General features: G+C 43.2%; 1 protein-coding gene across 2 annotated transcripts in view; it reads left to right on the top strand.

The window, feature by feature from the left end:
* Positions 1-16,409, top strand: part of Chchd3 (coiled-coil-helix-coiled-coil-helix domain containing 3) — a 279,953-nt gene extending 263,544 nt beyond the window's left edge. For both annotated transcript variants that reach the window (XM_008836074.3, XM_008836075.3), the window contains 2 exons: positions 3,121-3,256; positions 15,694-16,409. In XM_008836074.3, coding sequence (XP_008834296.1) covers positions 3,121-3,256; positions 15,694-15,717 — 160 coding nt within the window. In that variant the 3' untranslated portion in view covers positions 15,718-16,409. The remainder of the gene's footprint in view (positions 1-3,120; positions 3,257-15,693) is intronic.
* The last annotated feature ends 300 nt before the right edge of the window (positions 16,410-16,709 follow it).

Consider the following 16,709-nt stretch of genomic DNA (forward strand, 5'->3'; position numbering starts at 1 on the left):
ATTTTGTCCTTGGGATTCCAGTCCCGCCTTTGTGTATTGCCTCCAGCCCGGTGGCCATGAGGAAGGGAGGGTCATGACTGGAGCAACCTGCACAGAGAAACCAGGGAAAGACTAAGATGGAGAGGAAGAAAATGAGAGAGACCCACAAAGGGCTGGTCCTGTTAAAAGTCCCCAGTGGTGTCCAGAAACCACAAAACTTTTTTTTAATGTCTGTTTTCAAAAATTGGTTGTATTCTACCAATTCCTTTTTGCTAAGCTTGTTTTTGATAACTGTCTCCCTTGTTATTGTTCCGAGTTCTCCAAATCTATATTCATCTTGCTTTTTACCTTGTCATTTACCATTCTTTGATTGAATCTTCCTTACATTCAATGAAATTAAATTGTTTGAATGTCCTTTGCAACTAAGATTTAATTTTCCTGCTTAAATATCTTGGAATTCTGCCTTTTGTTATTTTTGCCTGATAGTGGCTTTTTCCATCAGCAGGAATGAAAGCAGTCAATAAAAGTTCATTGCTGACTCTATGATTATATGAAGGGCTTACCATAATGCATATTGGAAACGTCTTTGAAACCCTTTTCCTGAATGGAAGGTGCCATGGCTTGTGCTTTATGGCCTTCTAATGTTAGACAGTAATCTCATTTAGCATTTTCCCAAAGTGAAAACAGTGCATTAGGGCAGCATAACAAGCCCTGCAGATCAATACAGAGGCAGAGCCACACCATTACAGATGAATCCAAGAAAAATGGACCCGAGTCTGCTGCAGGAACTAGGGGACAATTATGCTGATTTCCAATGTTCTTCCCCCCTCTCTACCATCTAGTCATCAATACGGGTTGAAATGTATACAAAAAGAATTTCAGATGATGACTGCACACACACACACACACACACACACACACACACGTCTAGAACAGACTACCCGACAAGAAATCAAGGGCTTGGAAGTGAGTACTAATATTGATTTGTGGTGATAAAAGTATATTTTGACACACTTCAAATCATAAATAACTCATGAACTTTAATTTGCATGACTAGTAGCTTAGCTCAAGGTAAATGCATATATACAACTTAACCATTTTGTCATTTTTCTAGTAAGTTTATAGCATTAAATCAATTCTTCTATTGCAAATAGTCTTTAGGAGAAAAACATATCTGTACTCCATATGTATACACTTACGCATAGCGTTTTCTTGTATGTAGTGTGTGATGCTCACTCTGATAGACTCTGCCTGTGTATAACTAACTGGTAAAGGGCCATGAGTCTGCTCAGGCCTGTGCTAGTCTTCTCCCCACCATCTTATCCCTACCTCTAGCTCTAAGATACATTGGAGGCATAGTCAGATATCAGAATGTTAGTAGCTCTCCTTTGTGAATTATTAGCATCATCAGACAGATATTTGCTGCATTAAGCTGGCCTGATGCTTAATCATATTTTATTCAACATTTATCCAGCTACAAGTTTTGCTGTCATCAAGTGGTATCAGGGGCTATGATTCTCAAAGCACAGCTGACTCCTTTTAGATGCTGATGTTCATACGGAAAGGGATTGGGGAAACCTAAGTCCAGGAAAATTCACAGCCACCCTGAACTTTGAAGTCTTAAAAAGAATTGAAACTCTTAGGATTGAATTTAAATTCTGTTCTTGGATATTTGACAAAAAAGTAAGGTAATGAATGAAAAAGTAAAAGCAATGTTTTGTCAAATTTGTGGGATTATTTTTTTCCCCTGTATGTCTACTTTCTTTCAAGGATAGTGGGAAGCAAATTCCCTTAGGGACAGTAACATGGTTTGCATTTCCACTCCAGCAAAATATATATTAGCTTAGTGTGTTGGATACAAGTAATGAGGAGACAAATTGTCACCCAGGGGTTTCTTTATTGATGGGAAATATTCCCTGTGTTCTCTAGGGCTTTTTTAAAGAACCCATTAAACTTAAAATAATGCTACTCCAAGATTATATGGAAATAACAAATTTAAATTTCAAAGACAGAACTGTTAATGCTAGAATCATATTGTGTTTAACAAACTAATTTTTTTAAAAAATACAAATTTCTAGATTAAAAATGTTTTTTTACATACTTTCTCTATGTGTGGTTTAGTCCTAATAACCCAAGTTCTCCTACCATATAAACAAGAATATTTTCTATTTGTATAAATCATTTGGTTTATTATTTTCAACTGTGTATTATAAACTTTATGCAAACATTTATGTTTGGCATAGCAGATTCACTGAGAGCAATCTAACTAAAATCTGAGATTTGTAAATATAATTTCAAAACTGTTACTCAGGGAATTTTTAAATGTTTATGCATTTGTGTTCATTCAACAGAGTTGTTGCATGTCTTCTATAAGAAGTATCCACAGCTAATAGCTGAAATCACAAAGAAAACAAGACATAGTCCTTAGAATTTGCATTTTAGTAAATGTAGGCTGCAGGACTACACTGAACTATTCTATAGTCAGTGTCAAGGGCAGAGTAAGAAGTTAACACAGGAAGAGAGACAAACCAGGGAAAAGGGTACTAATGAAAGTTGTAGGGAAGGGTACACTTGAATTACATATTGAAAAATGAGTAGATATTTTTCAGATATATAGGCATGGTTGGGAATTTTAGTGCCAAGCATCTTGAAGAAGAGCAGCATATGAGCACAGATGCGAGGGGGCCTGGAATAATTTGTTCAAGCTACAGTGGTGTATGGGATGGGAATTGGGGTCCAAGATAGGCAGGAGCATGATGGATCATAGTGCCTCTGCTGGCCTTAAAGAAGAGGGATGGAGGGAGGGAAGGAAGGGATGGAGGGAAGGAAGGGATGCAGGGACAGAGGGATGGAGGGAGGGAGAGAAAGGAGAGAGAAGAGAGAGAGGGAGGGAAGGAGGGAGAGAGAAGGGAGGGGAGAGAGAAGGGAGAGGAGGGGGAGAGAGGAGGGAGGAAGGAAGGAGAGAGGGAGGGGAGAGAGAAAAGGTGGGGAGAGACAGAAGGGAGGGAAGGAGGAAGGGAGGGAGGAAGGGAGCATGGATGCCATTCATGGAACTTGGGCTTGGATGTTACAGGTCTTTAACCTTGGTCTTTGCTCTGAATGAGGATGCTTTGTCTCAGCGGTCCCTGTTTTTGTTTTCAGGCGGTATGAGTATCATCCTGTCTGTGCAGACCTACAGGCCAAAATCCTCCAGTGTTACCGCCAGAACACCCAGCAGACCCTCAGCTGCTCTGCTCTGGCCAGCCAGTACATGCACTGTGTCAACCATGCCAAACAGGTGGGTCTGCAGGCTCACTGGGCCACCTGAAGAACAGAAGGCCCAATGTTATTGGGCAGTGGTAAGATGTGTGGGAAGGCTTTCTAAGAATTTCTATTAATCAGTTGATTAGGTTATAACTTTCATCTGGTTCGTTGTCAAAAGAGTCCAAATTCTAGCTGAGCCTGTTGGCCAGGCCTGGATTCCCAGCTGCTCATGAATCTGGGGCAGAAGAACCACAGGTTCAAGGATGGCAACGAATAAGCTCAGGGCCAGCCTGTGTGTGACGGTTTGAATGAAAATGCCCCCCATATGCTCCAAGTATTTGGACATTTTGTCCCCAGTTGGTGGTGCTGTTTTGGGAGGTTTTAAAAGGTGTAGCTATCCTGGAGGAAGCACGTCACTGGGGGTGGGCTTAGAGAGTTCTTAAGCTTTGCTGGATCTCCAGTTGCTCTCTTGTTTCCTGTGCCTGCTGGAAGATGTACAGCTTAGCTTTGGCTCCTCCTCCAGCCACCTCTGCCACCATGGCTCCCCGTCAAGACCAACTGTAATTCCCCTGGAACCGTAAGCTCAAATGCTCCAGCTACCTCTGCTGCCATGGCTCCTTGCCATGATGGACTGTAATTCCCCTGGAACTGTAAGCTCAAATAAACTCTTCCTTCTATAAATTGCTTTGGTCAGTGTTTGGTCTATCACAGCAACAGAAAAGTCAAATACACTGGGCAACTTAGTAAGACCCTGTCTCTGAATAAAAAGTAAAAGAGGGCTGGAGGTGTATGTAACTCAGTGGTAGAGTGATTGCCTAACATTCACAAGACCCTGGATTCAAGTCCCAATACCAGAACAAAGAAGAGTCCAAATTCTTGTGTTCAACCTATTTACTTCTAGGGGAAAAGAACTTTATTATTAAAATGATACTTTTGTTCATTTGCTTTGAACTTTCTATCTTCTAATGGTTCCAGTGGTTGTATTCTCAAGGTCAAGTGCCTTATACTCCTGAAGGCCACTATACAAAGCCAGCAAAGAGGAAGTTTATACATTAAGGGACCGGCAAACTTGAGGTCCATGAGCAATAGGCGGCCTTGTAGAGAGTGTAATTTTTACTTGTACCCACTTGTGAAAGAGTTGTACTGTTGCTCTGGAGTGTGTTACTGAATATGTTAAAGCTGTAGTGAAAACTTCTAATCATGTAGTTATTAAAAATTTTTTAAAGTATAATAATTAAAATAATAATTCTTCAAAGCATAAAAATTTGCTCCTTAATAATTAGTAGATGTGCAAAACATTACCATTGAAATCTACCTGATGACTTTACATTCATGCTCAGGTGCCAAGGATCTTAGAAAGTAAGTGACTGTGACTAGTAATAATCAGATACATAGAGATTAGAGACGCATGTACAAACATCTAAGTGTTATTTGCATTAAAAATGAGCTTTTCTGTATGAAACAGTAGATTCTAATAATGAAATAGAAATCTTTTTTAAAGGTTAAGAGATGCAGCCTAGCTCAGAAAATTGTTATTGAATATGTCGATGCTGATGTAATGAAATGCTTCTTCTAAGTATGTGGTTATTAAATAAAAGAGAGCCACTGTTAAGTCACTAGTCACTCTGACCAGTCAGTAGAGCCCTTTCAATTGAGCAGGTAAAAGGAGACGGAATCAGATCTAAGGAAGAATTTCCTTTGCTTCCATATGCTTCTCTTGATACTTCATATCAGAATAATATAGTGCTCACTGGATGTGTATTTTCTCTTAATTTATGTTCTTTAGAAAGTTAATAACTCTACAGCAAATTAACAATTCCAACAGGTCTCATAATGGCCTGTCCTTTAACTGCTTTACAGTTGGGTGTAGGTTGTTCTGAGAGATACAAATTGTTGGAAACCTTGGTTCTTTCTGTTGACAAACTCCCTAGAGTTGACCTTTCCACCCAACTGAATCTATTGTTTGAGTTACACAGCATGCCTTTCTACAGTCTAATTTGCTCCCGATATAATAATACCACTTAGTGTAAATTTCCAACACTCTGTAAATATCTGAAGGGAGGGTTGCTATTGTCTGGGTAGCTGGAAAATAACAGTAACATTAAGTGGGTAAAATATAACCAAGATTAAAAAGCCCACATTGTCTTTAAAAGCCTAGAGACTTGCTTTTGTTACTGGCTTGGAGCAGCACTTGCATAACTGAGTATATGCCAGAGATTCTTTTCTTTAAAGGTCTTTTCTAGAGGTAATGCTGCTAATGTTAAGTTAGTGCCTATTATTTGTCAAAAACAGCCTCTGATATGCTTTTAACAAGCCCCCAACCTTCAATATTAATACTGCCTGAGCACTTGGGAACTTGTAGAGTTGATTCATGGGTTTTTCTAACTTGATAATAGTGCCTTGTGGAGGTGGGACTGAGTGGTCAAGAGGATGGCGGTGTCAAAGTTCATGCTTCAAGCTGGTGTCAGACACAGGTGCCTATTTCCACAGTGTGATTTATGATACTACTGAAGTGGCAACATGAAGGGCCTTGGAGTGCTGACTCCATCCTGCCTGGCTAGGTTGCGTTGAATCACACTTAGCTCTATGGTGCCTGTTTATAGAATAAAAACTGTCAACATGTGGCAGTATCAGAATATGCCACACAGCGTAGTAGAGGGAGAATCTCACAGGTCTGAGTTTATAACTAAGCCCTCTTTTTCTTAGATCTTTGACCTTGAGCCTTGATTTTTCTCATCAGTAAATTGCATAATTCTGTCATGGTTTCATTTATACAAAGTATTTGGTACATCTTAATTTTTCCCAAATCCCCAAATCATTTTTTGAAATCATGGAATTATTACTAGTAATTCAGAAGGACCCACCTTCCTCCCTGTCACTCCCCAGCCTACCACATGGTTCATGTTATTTGGAGCTAGCGTGTTTGAAGCGCCTTACATTTGCATAGCCCTTCTATTCGGTTATTAGAAGTGTATGGCACAGGTAATATTAAAAAGATAAAAGTCTTAACCTAAGTTGGGCAGCACCATAATAGACACGAGCCATGAAACACCACACCTTTCATTTCTGCAGAACTTAAGATTTCAAGGTATTTCACATCTACTCTCCTGTCTTTTATGACAACCAGAGATGTAAATAGAAATGTTTTGATTTTCACCATTTTACAGTTGAAAGCATTGAAACCTAGGGAAGAAGTTGGTAAATTTAACAGCTTGATCAAGGTGCACCCTGCCATGAAAACAAAATATTTTTCAAAATAAATTGCCATTTGCTTTTTGGGCAGATATATGTGCAAAGGGTCTGCCATCATCCACTTACACAGAATAAGGCACTGAGGGGAAATGAGAACACTGATGGTAAAGTGAGCTAAAAGAGCATTGGCCATCTACTGAAATGGCAGTGGAGTCTAAAGGTCACAGATAGAGCATGAGATGATGGTGCCCATGATCAAAGAAAGGCCACACCAAATCAGATGAAGGGATCTAATAGTAACTAGCAGTTATTTTTCCTCTGATACAAGGCTGTCCTCTTGTTCCCTATTTGTCAGTGCATATGGTCTTCTCCTATCATGGCAGCTACAGGTGGGCCACCTCCTCTTCCTAGCCTCCAGTTAGGTCCAGAAAATGTACTGGACACATAAATGACAGCAACCTATTAGGTCTTGTGTCCATTTCCAATGCTGTGCAAGGGTTTCCCCTGTGGAATAATTGCAATAGTCAGATCCACTCTGCTTTTAAATGACTCATAAGGTTGGGCTTTCACAGGTCTCTGGGGCACTGCTCTGGAGACTAATAGATTTTACTAGTAGGAAAATGTCCGGATGTCCCTTAGCCTTCCTCTCCTTTCTTCCTGTTGGTCCACCCATTGACATCTATCTTCAGCTATTCTGAAACAATTCCTCGTGGTTGACATGAGACGTTTAGACTGTTATTGTCAGTGTATTAAGTTATGTATTCTTCATGCGGGTAAAGAGATATTAAATTGCTCTAATTATTATTTCTAAGTTGTAAAAGCTACTGACTGGCTATATGAAGCATCAGCTGACATAGATTTGGGTCTTTTTTTTCCCCTATATTTTCTTAGCCTCGTAACTTTCTAAGCTTCTCATTATTGAGTTATGTCTCACCATTAAAACCTGGTTCTCATTCAGTCTGGTTCTCACCACTCCTGCCGCACATGTGGGACCCTGGAAAGGGGGAAGAGGATGGGAATCCAGTAGTAAATAGTATGTGCCCACTAATGGCTCCAACGTCCTCAACTTGTATTTTCCAAAAGTGAGGGAGGGCTGGCTGACTTCTAGATCTGCATTGCCTCTATTCCTGGTGTCACTCCACTGCCTTAATGTTTACTTGCAGAGTTGGAGGCAGGAATTCTAAGTATGTCAGCATTTTCCCAGCCCTCTTGCTCTTGATAGAAGAGCACGGAAACTAGATGGATTCTCATGGAGCATTCTGTATTCACCTGAGGGTAAGGTTATTGGGAAATGCTGTTGTTAGCATCTTAATCTATTCATGGTAACCAGAGCTTTAGTTTCTTCCTTAGTGAGTTAAGGGTTTGACACTGTGTTTTATGGTCTTGGCCGAGAGCAAGAAGTGGGCATAAGCCCAAGAGGCAGGTCTGTTTAGTGGGAAAAGCTTCCTGTTTTTGAAACCTGGAGTTCTGAGCCTTTGCCTCCTAGATTTCCTGTTAATCTTCAGCTTTTCACTCAGGAAGAACAGCCACCCTTGTGACTGGTTTGCTGCTGCCTGGCTGGCTTGGCTACTTACCCTTTCCTCAAGTTCACACTCTTGACAGCCCTGAGGAAGTCAAGGCTGTCCATTGAACAGGGAGGGCTAGAAACAGTTTCACAGTTTCTCCAGAGTTAGTGAAGTGAAAAACATCTGTCCCCATACTGCCTGCCTAAAATGTAGCTTGCCAGCAATAAACTCCCTTAGAAAATGCAGGTGCCTTAGCCAGTCCCAGGTCTTCATTGTCCCGTGATGCCTCTTATTCTGAGGTATGGGTCATGGGAGGTGAGAGATTTGGGAGATGGAACAAGAAGCCAGTCTAGGAAGTGATAGGTAAAAAGTTGGCAGAGAAAGAGCAAATGGAGGAGGAGGCACCAGGACACAGATAAAACTTCATCTAAATAGGGTTTATTAGCAAAGGAACACATGGGACAGATTCCCTTCCAGGCAGGGAAAATGTCTGCTCAAGTCTTGAGCTGGGGTCTTTTAAAAAGGGAGGCTTCTGCTTCCTGCAGAAGGCTGGAAGATGTATTTTTTTAAGTTTAGGGGGGGAGTGGGACTGTTAAAACCTGTTCTCTTTAGAGATCAAAGGGGAAGCTGCTGTGTTAGCCAAACAGTGGAGAAAAGTCTGCTTCTCTTGACTTCAAAGACCAAGGTGCTTATCAGCTGGGTTCCCTTTTCTCAGGAGCATGAGAAGTCCTTGGAATCCTGTTGGTGAGGGGGCAGGGCTATCTGAACCTTAACAGGAAGAACCGAGAATGGATTAGAGCCAGAGGCAAGATCTGTGACCGAGAGGTGCCAATAAGTCAGGGCAGTGTGGAGCCTGAAGTTAGGTGATAATGGGGCAGTCAGTCAGTGGTCCATAATCTAGGCAGAAGTTTAAAGCATTCAATAGGCAGTGGGTTGATAGCCAAGCAGTCAGCTCAATTCAAGGAAGGCTGTAAGGAAGGATATCTGGGGGACAGGGGCAAGCCTATCCTTCTCCCCTGTGCTGGATAGCTTTAGTGTCAACTTGACACACCTGGGTTGAGGGAGCCTCAATTGGGGAATTGCCTCCATTGGACTGGCCTGTGGCCATATCTGTGGGGCATTTTCTTGATTGTTGAGTGATGTGGGAGGGCCCAGCCCACTGTGGGTGGTGCCACCCCTGGGCAGGTGGGTCTGTGCTGGATAAGAGAGCAAGCTGAGCTGGGGCCAGGGTAGCAAGCCAGTAAGCAGCATTCCTCCATGGCCTGTGCTCCAGCTCCTGCTTCCAGGTTCCTGCCCTGAAGTTCCTACCTTGGGCTCCCTGATGAACTGCGACCTAGGAGATGTAAGCTGAATAAACCCTTTCCTCCCCAAGTTGGTATTGGTCAGAGTATTTTGTCACAGCAATGAAGAACAAACTAGAACATCCCCTGAGACCTGTGCTTCCTGCTGATCCATTGAAGCCATGAGAGAGTGCCCTGGCTGCACAGAGGAGTGTGATGCAAGACTTTGACAAGTGAGACTAGATCTCAGTGCAGCATCACACTTTCAAAGGCTGATGTACCTGGTCTTCTCTGCACCTGGTGTCTGGATGTAAATGGGATTCCTAGTGTTGGTTAATTCCAAAGTAGAATATCACAAGATAGGGAGGCATTTGCCCAGGCAAAATTTCTGTCATCCTTACTAAGGACAGTGTGTTTTTATCTCCCCTGTTACTTGGATCAGTGTTCAGCTGAGGTTCAGAAGTTCACCTATTATTTTGAGCATGAAAAAGACTTGAAAACATAAGAGTAGCTATTGCTAAGAAATTAAGGCCGTGGGGAGGCACTTAGTGCCAGAGCAGGCTGTGCTAATTTATGCTGGGTTTCATATGAATTTCGTATGAGATGAAATAGGCCAGGCTGTTGGAGCTAGGAAGATTTAGAGATCATGTAATCCATGATCATCTCTTGCCTTGCATAGTTAGCATCCAGAGTGAGAAGGAGCCCTAAGTCCAGAACCCATAACCTGCTCTGGATTACAGACCGAGGAGGTCACAAACATAGGTGAACATCACATTCACCTAAGGAGTGTTGGTATTGTATATACCCACCCTTCCCTCTGGAGTTTCTGAACTGGAAGGTTGGAAGTAGGGCTCCTGAACTTGTGCCAAATTCTGAAGAAACGTGTTTTCCTTTGTTGGGAAGGTGTGCTCCTGTCACTAGCTACCAGTTCAAGCCACTGGCGGAAGTCTAATCACACTGACCCTAGGAATGCACCTAGACTTAGCCTCAAACATATTGGGAAGTTTAAGGAGAGGACAGATCCATTGTGAGTCTTCCTCTGCTCCCTTGGTCCCTCTGAAGCTGCAGGTGGTCCTGGGGTAAGGACCCAGGGAAAGAGCACTAAACTAGCATGACACTGTCCTTTGGCAGGCTCACAGTTTGTGAACAGACCCTCCCTTGGCCCTGCTGTTCCACCCTCCCTTGGCCCTGCTGTTCCCTGGTACCCATGGGGGGGTCAGGGAGGGAGGTTCCTTCTCTGATGTAAATACCACATACCTTCAGGAAGCACACAGATAAATCAAGGTCGGCCTTGTGGGAAGGCATCTGGAAGCACATTTTTATTGTGCTTGATGCATGCTTTATCATCATCACATACCGGCATTTATTAATCTCCCAGCTGGGCTGCTGCACACAGGACGACACACAGGTGTTTCATAGTAGAGTTCCCACCCTTCTGTGGGGCAGCCCTTCGAGTTAGGAGATGTCAAGGTGTTAGAGTATCAATAAGTCCCATAAATTGAACTGGTCCAGACTATAAAAAATTGTCTAGTCTATCTGTTGGAGGACCTACCTTTCCTCTCACTGGTCAATTACCTGGTGATAGAACCACTCCCAGGAAGGCTGGGTTACCTTAAGTTATGCTAAATAGATGGGCGGAATACCTATTGTGTTAATAAGGTTACGAATATTTCTGCCTGGAGCTAGCTCAGTTCCCCCGCAGAACTTCCAGATCAGCCACAGCCTTGTAGCTCTCCGTAATTTCTTCTTTTCTTCTTCTTCATGCCTTTCTTACTAAACATGCTTTCTTTAAGGCTTTGGGCTGCCCCAGCATCTTATATTTCTTTCCCTTTTTTCTAAAGCTTCCTTCCCCAGCCATGTGGCTGCAAGTCAGCCACATATCTGACCTCCATGCAGGCTCTAAACCTGCATGGCTTCCATGGCTTTCTTTCCTTCTTCCCACTATTCACCTCCTCAAGGCAGCTGCCAAGATTACCAGCTTGCCTGCCCTGAGGATTTTTAAGATTCTAATAAAATTGTAAAAGTTTCTGTTTGGGTCCATTCTTAAATTCTTTCATGAATGAGACTAAGAACCCTCTAGGGGACCCTCTTTCTCCCTGTTTCAAAGGCAAACAAAAGTTTCAAGCTTTTAGTTTGTTACCAACCCTCTTCCGTTCTAGGAATCCCTTTCTAACCTGCTTTCTAAGAGTAATCATTTGCTTTATGACATTTTCTCGTTTTTTTAAATCTGAATTTAATGGAAGAAATATTGCCATGGTAATAGATTTTCATTTTTCTAAATAGGTATTTCTTTTCTAGGGCTCATGCTTCAAGAGTTAGAGCTTCAGTGCCATAGTGTTTTGTTTGCTTTTCTGTGGCAAGTTGTATAAACAGTTAATTACTTGTAACTTAATTTGAATATCAAAAAGAGCATTGTCATAGAATATGTGAAACAAGATCTAGGCAGAGTTAACATGCTTCCTACAGAAGCAGGAAGAATAAAGCACAGCCCAGACAACCCAAACTGAGGCAAGTTAGTGCATCGGATTTCCAGGTAGTGAGACCTGTGTAGGCTGTGCTGGCCTTGTGCTTCTTGGAAGGCAAATTCATAAATTAGACTTTTCCACCTTGCGTTTCCTGTCTTTTCTTCATTACTACTCAGACACTGAAGTTGGCTGACCCAGGATGTTCTTGCCATGTTGGTCCCCTCAAATTACAGAAACCTTCCCAATTCTACACCCAGCTTGAGTCTGAAATCTTGCAGAGATGGGGCAAAACTGCTCCAGGGACACACACTGTCTTTCAGAAACCCATTCCCTTTGTGATGATTGCTTAGCAATGCAGGGTTGCCCTTCACCTCCTCTTAAATCTACTGAGACAGCCATTGCCTGCGCTCTGCTGGGATAGTGAGCTCTGCAGGAAAGCCGAGACCTACAAATCGGCTGATGAGATAATGGGGTAACAGAAATATTTGAGGAAAGCACTTGTGATCATTTTAGTAAGTGGAAATGACACAGCATCTCGGGTCTCAGGGGCACTGTTCCTGTTTGACAGTGTGAGTTCCTCAGTGGCTGAAATCCTGCAGAGATTTGGGAAAAGAGCAATGTTGGTGCCTGAACCGTTAGCTCCTTCTGGTAATTTACCTAGCTGTTTACAAAAGGCGCTTCTGCAGGTCCAAGTATGTGAATGAGGAGCAGTAGCTAGGAATTTCTTCCTGCACATTAAGTGTTAGCAGTTCCTTAAATGAAGGAAGCAGATTTTTTTTTTTTAAATAACTTGCAAAGCTTCTCCTTCATTCTTGGGGGAATTTCCTATGTTAATTTATGCAGTGTTAAATTTATGCAGTGTTGAAATTCAGCCCAACAGCATCTCCATACAGAAGATGCTGAGATTGTGGGAGAGTCTGCAAGGTGGAGCACAGACCTATCAGGCCTGCCGCTCCCGCCAGCCAGAGGCCTCTGGGTCTGGCTTTGAACAAGTTTCATTGCAGTGCTGTGATTGAGTAACGACAGAGTGTTTTATCAATTTATTCATCTTTTTAAAACCTCAACTTGATGTTGTATTTGTTAATGTCTGACCGCAGTGAGGAAGTTTTATACCACCTCTGCCACCCTTCCATGGCAACTGATTGACGACACTTTATAGACCAACCCTGTAGCTTTCCTGTGGTCCCTCGTGTCTCCAGGGAGTAACACACGAACCATTGAGCCATTGCAGTATCTCTGAGGGATTAGGAGTTTAATACATGTAGCAGGATATGTGGTGAATGTGACTGGGATGTGCTTTAATATCTGTTCCAATGTATTCTAATGGTGTCCAATCCCCATCCCAGCCAGGGCCCAGCTTGTCTTTCTCCAGCAGAGTCTAGCATTGCTGACATCCTGCTGACAATTACCCACCTATATAATTGCTCAAGGGTGCAGAGAAAAGAATGGTTACAAGAATCCCTGAGCTCTGGGAGAGCTCTTTAACTGCTGCTTTCATTGTGTTGCACTAGCTGCAGATTATCACAACAACGAAAAGAAGAATATTACATACCTGGCCATGTAAGGAGAGGCATAGCCATGTGATATGGACTGGGCAGGTGCCACCGTGCTTAAGGGTCTCCCATTGGTGAGTTCAGAAATGCATTGACTCTGTGATCATGCAGCACTGTTCATGAAGGGGTTACTTTCTCCAGTAACTAGATTCCCTAGATGGACTCAGTACAGATCTGCTTCAGACTGGCTTCCACAGTACATTTAATAAAGAATGTTGGGGTGAGGTTGTCTGTGTGTCAGGCATTTACAGAGCACCTGCCTGTGAAATTGGTGAGACTTAGATCAAGTCATAAAGAGGTGAGCCTAGGAGAGATGCTGTGACACTGTGTCATTGGCAGGCAGTGTCTGACTTGCCTGATAGCTGCTCTGTGTTTTATTTTGCACCCAAACCCAGGACTTGTGATCGATTTGAGAGGAGCCTTACATGCAGTGTGCATGCTGCTGACCGCCACCCCCACCCCCCAAGCAGCGCGATCACTACATCTGATTTCTCCTTTCCTGTTTTCTCTAAACACTAGAATTGTTCTAACTTCCTGCTTGACTGAGTTGAGGTCTTTCCACTGTGTGTTCTTTCTCACTAGTTTACCCCAATACTCTTTAGTGTCCCATGTCTCTAGACTGCCTGTAATCATGGACACCAAGACAGTCTCTCCACCCTTTGATTTTAGGACCCAGGATCCCCTCTCGTCTGCCCCTCTGCTCTTTGTTCTTTCCCTTTGACCTTCATCATTTGACCTTTGACCTCTTTTCCCAAACCTTCAACTTCCTTCCAGACATTCTTTAGGGATGATTCATCCAAAAATCAGTTCACAAACTCAAAACTTAATTGGTCTACGTTTACAGAGTGACTCTTGCCGCTGCCATCTTTGTTCTGGCGTCCCTCCCACATGCCTCATCACCAGGTCCACCTGAACTCTCTCCTCACCTTCCCTCCTCTTCTTCCCTGGTCTTTTCACACCTGTATTTTCTGTACTCATCCTTTCTTGGTTTTTAGTCCATTCCTCATGGGTCTTCTGCCTCCACACTCCACTCTGTTGAGTCCACTGTGCCTGGGATGTCAGGACAACCTGGGCAAATGTCATTCTCCTATCTGACAAAAGCATTTCAGTGGCCAATAGGAAGCTTGTCCACTTAGTGTCCATTCTGGCCTCATGTGCACTGTTTCTCTTGGTAAATCCTGAGCACATGGCCTTTCTTCTGGTTGGTCCTGTCTCCCTCCTTATGATCTGAGAAGCAAGTTGGTGTCTTCCTGACCTTTAATCTGCCATTGCGTTACCCCTGCCTTTTCCCATCCATACCTCCAGTTCTTTGTATTCTGCCTGCAATGAGAGATTGTATGTGGTGCCCTCCCTCCTCATAGCAGCTGTGGAGAGGTGCCCTCCATGCCAGACAACTTTTGAACTCTTACCTTCCCTAAGTGCAGCCTGAACTAGAAAACAGGAAGAAAAAAACTTCCCCGTGCTTTGTTCTCTTGGAGTTTTCACTGCATACATGTCTTACCTACTTAGTAAATCTTAGCATATATTTAGCAAATAAATAAAAAATAGCAGAGTATTAGGCTGCATTAAAGTCTCATTGCCCATGGGCATGTGTGTCCTTCCCCATAGCACATGACATAATGTACTGAGAGTTCAGTAGGAGCTCAGTTGAGAGCTGGGTGCAAGGCTGGCAGGAGGGTAAGGCCCAGTGAGCGATGAGCAAGGGGCAGCCTGAGGCCTCCTGCTTTCTGGTGTGTGCTTTCAGAACTGAAGGGAGCTTTAAAAACATCTGTAAGAATTGAAATGGTAGCCTTTTCCATCATAAAGATCTCTAAGAATTGAAGTATTTTACACACACACACACACACACACACACACACACACACACACACGCATGCACGCACCCCAAGCTGGCTCTAGTTTCATTTTGATGGTTCTTATCTGCCAGCCCCATTCCCACTGCAGGGAAAGTAGGGAGAACTTGTGTAGTTTGAGAATAGACGCCTGCCTCACAGTGCTGTCCAGCACTGTGCATTTGAGCATCTGCATTCTGCCAAGAGCCAGCGGAGGTCTCTGGGGCAGTCTTGGGTTCTTAGGAAAGGTTCAGTCTCAAGAGCCCTTGAGTTTAACTCCTGTGCTATGCCCCACCCATTCCACACTGGCTCAGCAAGTTTCCCTCAGTCACTGTGGCCATGCTTCCAGAAATCCCTGGTAGTGACGTGGCCCCCAATCCCCCCAGCCTGCCCATCATCCAGGCCATGTTCTTCCCCAGGCTGTTCCCCTCAGATGCTGGTGGGCGGGTCATTTGGAGATTAAAATTGATGAAGCATGGTGTTCCTCAGAGGTAGCAATATTTTGAGATGAGAAAGCATCTGCCTTGTTTCATGTTTTGGAAGTAGATATTTGAAAAGCACTATAATCATCCTAAATAGTCACTGCCATTTTTTTTGCCCTCGCCTTCTGGTGATGAAACTTATACTTTCTGTTTCTGTTACAGAGCACGCTGGAGAAGGGAGGATAAGTCGCCCTTGAAAACATGCAAAACTCCTCCAACATTAATTCCAGAGGTGGAACATTTTTTTTTTTTGTCTGAGTAAGAAAATAACCCAATTAAAGAGAAGACCACTTAAGACAGGAAAATGGACTCAACAGAATCATAGCATGATTTGACCAGCATCTGTTTGCAAAGCCAAGGCCTAGATCAGAGCTCAGTCGTCAAAGAACACTGTTGAGTGTTAATGAAACCCCCTTAAACGAATAAAAGAGAGGGGCGGCCCACTACGCCGTCTGTGCTGCTTTCTGTCCAGCTTCTACTGACATAAAATGTTTTTCTGCTCTGTACTCCAAGCTCTACCACTTGGACACCCTCCACCCTAAAAAAGCCAGGAGAGGGGTGGGAATATTAAACTCTTCCAAGTGGAGAACAAGCACAGGGTTGGGGGCAACAGTGCTGGGTAGAATGGTCTGGGCTGCCTGTTGTTGGTGTTCTCTTCCTTTGATTATATAAGAGCTGTTTCATTTTTAACTTATGGTGATCATGTAAGTCAGAAAACAGGAGAGAAAATGTACCTCTTTTACTGGAATAATGTTTATGATTACAAGAGAAATAAGGCATTTTTATCAATATAAAGGCAATCTTGACTTATGAAATCTCTGTAGTGAATACTGACAAGTTCACTCACTATCAATAATAAATCTATTTTCTGACAAAGACTGGCCTTGTAGCTTGGGGCCCGTGCATTCCTTTGCCTGGAAGTCGGATCTGTGTGGGGAACTACACTGCCTTACATTGCTATTGATTTGTATCTGCACCACACCTTGCCTCCGAAAAGCTCTGAAGCTGGTTGCAAAGCCAGGCAGGCAGGTGATGCTTCCAGCTTGCCTCAGGTAGGTGGAATTCGGTAAGATTTTACAAATGGCATGACCCTTCCCTTCTTTAGGATGACTTAAGTCATCCTGCCTGGGGCCAGAAACCCAGTAGATAACCTTGGTGAGAACCTTCTGACCCTGCCA

Source organism: Nannospalax galili, unplaced genomic scaffold (genome assembly GCF_000622305.1).
Source record: "Nannospalax galili isolate Female #2095 unplaced genomic scaffold, S.galili_v1.0 scaffold1617, whole genome shotgun sequence".
In the NCBI taxonomy this organism is placed as follows: domain Eukaryota; kingdom Metazoa; phylum Chordata; class Mammalia; order Rodentia; family Spalacidae; genus Nannospalax; species Nannospalax galili.